Source organism: Cornus florida, unplaced genomic scaffold (assembly GCF_030987335.1).
Source record: "Cornus florida cultivar Cherokee Brave unplaced genomic scaffold, ASM3098733v1 CherokeeBrave_3.0.0_Hap2_Chr06, whole genome shotgun sequence".
NCBI classification, from domain to species: Eukaryota; Viridiplantae; Streptophyta; class Magnoliopsida; order Cornales; family Cornaceae; genus Cornus; species Cornus florida.
The window spans coordinates 104,740,377-104,745,602 of NW_026775576.1; the positions used below are offsets into that span (position 1 = coordinate 104,740,377).

General features: G+C 35.8%; 1 protein-coding gene across 1 annotated transcript; it reads right to left on the bottom strand.

Annotated features, from left to right (window-relative positions):
• Nucleotides 1-1,466: 1,466 nt before the first annotated feature.
• LOC132313600 (small ribosomal subunit protein uS5w-like) lies at nt 1,467-4,808 on the bottom strand. Its single transcript, XM_059812438.1, has 2 exons — nt 4,042-4,808; nt 1,467-1,873 (listed from the first exon to the last, which is right to left on the bottom strand). The coding sequence occupies exons 1-2, from the start codon at nt 4,705-4,707 to the stop codon at nt 1,694-1,696; spliced, it is 846 nt and encodes a 281-aa protein (XP_059668421.1). The 5' UTR covers nt 4,708-4,808; the 3' UTR covers nt 1,467-1,693.
• Between the last annotated feature and the right edge of the window lie 418 nt (nt 4,809-5,226).

Here is a 5,226-nt window from a genome sequence, read left to right on the forward strand (position 1 = left end):
TTTAAAAATATTTTTCATCCACCCCCATCCATGGACAAAAAAATAGTGGAGCGGATTAATTGCGAAACTCAAATAGTCTAGTGAAGTGTAAAGATTTTTAATTTTGTGTGCAATTGTGTTATTTCATTTAATTAAAAAAAATTCTTCCAAGGCAATAAAAGATATTATAGAAAAAGACACATGTTTACTCACTCTTCAGAAAGAGGATGAGTTCAATCTTTCATTCCATTCCGAAACACTTTGAATTGACTGTAAAGGAAAGTGTGTTACATTTACTTACGGGTCCTCTTGTATTCCTATCAAAATATTTCCATCCTTTTAGTTTAAAATATTTGTTTTTTTCTTATATTAATCCGTCCCTACCTAATCCATTGTTGATCTTAATACAGCATCATTTTAATTATCTTATTGTACCATCTATCAATAGTCCTGTTTGATAAAATATATTTTATCAAACATCACCTTTGGTATGTAAAATGTTTTATTAATTATGGAGAGTCCAACTCTGAGCATTTGGCACGTTCAAACAATTTTGAGTTAAAATTTTTATGTTGGATAAAAAGGAAAGAAAAAATGATAAATGAAATATTCTCAATGAAGAGATTGTGTCATTCACTCTTTTTATTTATTAATAAGAAAAAGTCTTAGTTATAAGAAAAAAATTTGTAATTTAAAAATATTTACAAGTAAATTTTTGTATTATAAACTAATTTATAACATTTCTTTCTTTGTGCCTTCCACCCACAAAATTTATTTATTCCTTCCTATCTCTCATCCAATTCTCTTTCTTCCTTTCTACCAAATGGAGCATTAAATTTCAAACTTCTAAATCTAAACAAATCCTCAAACTTCTAAATCTAAACAAATCCTCATGTTTAATAAAATCTACTTTACGAACTTTTGAATTTCAAGAAGGCTCCACGCTAAGAGCAATCTTCCAACCCACCCTTGATCTCTGAGATAAGAGTAGAATTTCTCTCATCGTCAAACAACCAACTTATACAGCTATTATGATTAGATCAAAGAAATGATGTCAGTTCATTGAAAATAAAAATAAAAAAATCTAAACTATATTTACCTTAGCATTACCATGAAATAAAAGGAGCTTGAAACTAATGTAACGAGAATCTCATATGTTAGATCCTTCCTATATAAATACGGGCTATTGCTGCCCGGCAGGACAGAAGATTCAATAACTAGCTGCAGACAAAAAAAACATTAACATATGCACGAGGTTACGTTGTGTCAATGGCACGTGTATACAACATTATGCATACGTCCCACAGATGTACTTCCATTATACACTACGTTGCACTACCCATAAAAAAGAATGGACCGTAAAAAACACCAACCAACCAACCAACCCATCTTTTCGCAGGCGTTTGAACAAATAATCATCAGCAATCTAGTGACCGAACAAATTCATAGTGATGCTTAACTATATATAATTCTATAAATTCCATAAATGATCAAACAAGCATAAAATTATTTGATTCAAAACAAAGATATCCGTCTTAACATATCAAAATCCAAAAATACAAGTCCTTCAAAATAGAGAATAAAATTTTAACCACTAGTGATATATCAGAAGATCCTAACAAAACATACTCAGCACTCTTTTAGGAAGAATAAACTGATTGATTAAGCATCAACTCTTTCAGCAGCACTCTTTTGGGAAGAATGAACTGATTGATTAAGCATCAACTCTTTCAGCAGCAGCAGCAGCAGCGGCATCTTCCACATAGACTATCTTGGTTGTGGGCTTCGCCAACAGATCCGTATGCTCTTGGAATGGAGACTTTGTAAATCGGGTCTCCCTCCAGAAGTCTGGAGTGAGGAAACCATAAGTCTTCAGCAGACAGTCAAAAGTTGCCTGCAGATGGCAAAAATCATTAGATAATTAAATGAAAACCAAATCATACAAATATCCTAGCAAGCAGTAGTACGCATGGAGTTGAATTCCTAGATTTCCCTCATGGGCTGAAACAACAAAAAAACTCTTTCATTCTAGGTCTAAAAGTTTATAATTAATAAAATAATTTTCAAATTGGTTTTACAAATGGACGAATAGCCCAATGAAATATAGAATACCTGTGAAGTGTAATATAAAACAGATCCATACACAAGGTTGAACATTTCCAATATATAGAAAACAAAGTAAATAAATCAAAAAAGGAAAGGAAAAAAAATGAAGAAGAAAAGAACTCCTGGTACTTCTAAATCTCTTCTAAATCTCGTGTAAATAAATAGCCTTTTAAAGTATAACTGACATACTTCATTCTTCTCTCTCTTTTTTCTTTTTCTTTTTTCCACTAGCACACAAAGCAAGGGCTAACAAGCAGCAGACACACAATCTTTCTCAATTAACCAAGCAATCACATCACATGGGTAAGATAAAACAAGATCAAACTCCATATTACAGCTTGAAATGGAGGCTAAAGCATGAGCAACACAATTCCATTGGCGACGAATGTGGGAGATCGAAAACCAGGAGAAAGCATTCAAATCACGTTTGATTTCATACAGAATCAATGAAATCTCCACAGGCCAATTTGAAGCATCATGAATAGCCTCGATCACAATTTTTGCATCACATCCAAACCACACCTCCAAAAAGCATAACCAGATATTGAGACATACAACATTATTAGATTTCTGCTTCTGCAATGAAGCACTATAATTCAGAATCCAAAATTACCATAGCCTAATAACAACTCCCAAACATTAGTGCCATGTAACAGGGTAGCAACTCACAGATTATCAGAAACCGTTAAGACTTCATAAAGAACATGCATCAGAAAAATATGATATAAAAAAACCCATTTTATATCACCCGAATATATCCAGAAGGTGAAATTAAATTATTGAGAACTAATATATATGCGCAGAAAGTGATAAAGCTGCTATATTCTATTTTGCAAAATGAAAACCAGTAATATTTAAGAAATCTGCTGCAACAACGAATATTGAAACAATATATATCAGGAAAAATTACTGAAACAAAGCTAAGCTACAGAGAAATCTGATAATTACGGGCAATGATTCCAAAAAAGTGGCACACAACTTTCAATACAATCAGTATCACCAGGTTGCTGATAAATCACCAGTAGTCATAAACATAGAAGGCTGATGCTTGCAGAAATGGTATGCTGGAGTGAACTATTCAGTAGCAGATTTACATAAATATACAGTTGCAAGGATTACCTCTGAAATGAGCAACATTTTCAACAAAGACAAACTTAACGTAGAAGACTTACATATGATTTTCTTTTTAGATCACATAAGTTGCAAAGATAATATTCTTGAACAAAGTGCAACCAGAACATGTAGTTATTAAGTAGTTATTAATTATCATAACAGACAACAAATGTAAACTATAATAGAAAATTTAAGAGAGAGAATCAACAAAAAGCACCACAGACGATTAAGTTTGAAGGAGACAATAATTAATATGTAAAAACTGTATAGCAACAATCTTCATAGCTTATAATATATATATTATAATTTTCAAATGAACAAATAAGCATTTTCAAACCAGCATTGCAATCCAACACTCATGGATATTTTTCCAATCATTTCGTTATGACCACTATCATCTCATTTCCCTTGCTGAGTCATTAACCAATCTTTAGTACAGATAAAGACATTTTAATCTTTCCAGTGTTTTATCTACAGAATTAATAAATTAAAACATAATTACAATTACATCTAAACTTAAATTCACAAATGCATGCATATGCCTAAATCTCTATACACATGTAACAACATTAGCTGAATATAAATCCCCAAATATTATAAACGTACATAAAAATACACGGGTCTTGTGATGCAATCCAACCATGGTATCACGCATCAATATATAAAATTCATACAACAATAACAAACAACATATATATATATATAACACCTAATTACCTATATCAAGTATGCATACCACCACGAGGACCAAAATAAAGAACACCCATTTCAGATCATATTCTGAGCCGAATAATCATTAATTCAAAAAAAAACTTTAATTCGATAAAAGGGGAAAGATCAAACCTTGACGAAATTGCCAAGGGTCTTAGTCGACCCACGAGATGAGGTGAACACATCCTCAATTCCAGCAAACTGCAGCACCTTCTTCGGCACCCTCGCAGCCACAATTCCCGCTCCTCGCGGGGCCGGAACCATCCGCACTGTCACGGACCCACACTTCCCGGTCACCTTACACGGCACCGTATGTGGCTTCCCAATCTTGTTCCCCCAATACCCTCTCCTCACCGGAATCACGGACAGCTTCGCCAGAATAATTGCGCCACGAATCGCGGTCGCCACTTCTTTGCTGCACTTCACGCCGAGTCCAACATGACCATTTCCGTCTCCTACGACGACGAAGGCCTTGAACCTGGTCCTCTGCCCGGCCCGAGTCTGTTTCTGGACAGGCATGATCTTCATCACCTCGTCTTTCAGTGAGGGTCCGACTAGGGTATCGATGATCTGGTACTCCTTGATGGGGAGTGAGTGAAGGTATATCTGCTCAAGGCTACGGATCTTGCCATCCTTGACGAGTCGGCCGAGTTTGGTAACCGGAACCCACTTTTCTTCCTCCGCAGCGCGGTTGCCTCCGCGACCGCGGCCACGGCCACGCCCTCGACCGCGGTCCCCTCGTCCACCGCGGCCGAACCCACGCCCAAATCCGCCACGCTCTCCTCCGCGATCAGCCATTGTTGGGGTTGTGGTTAGGGTTTGGGTAAGAGAGAAAATGGAGAAGAGTGAGAGAAGAGTTCAGAGATAGGTGTTTTGACAGAGGGAAGCCCTAAATGCGGATAAGAGACGCTTATATATGAGGAGGGAATAAAACTAGGGTTTGTGTATGGGCTAGAGATGTTTGGTTACGGAGGTGGGTTAGAGGCTAACCTGGTTTAACGTTGTTTTGATGGTGCATAAGTCCTGACCCCATCCAGCTACTGTTAAAATTTAAACCAATTTTACTTGATTTTACTTTCTCCATTTCTAATCTTTTTTTACTTTTTTTTAATCTTCTCTTTTTTCCAATTCATACAATTAGTTACTTGTGTTCAATGGACCGTCGTTAAGTTTCTTAAGGAATGACAGCCCCAAAATTCTTGCTCTTGCACGAATAAATCTAAACCCTTTGAATTTGCAAGGCCCGTTTAGAGTTGCCTTTGGGCTGTGCAAATTAGAAACATCATCTGGGCTCAACTGACATAGCTATTGATTTGG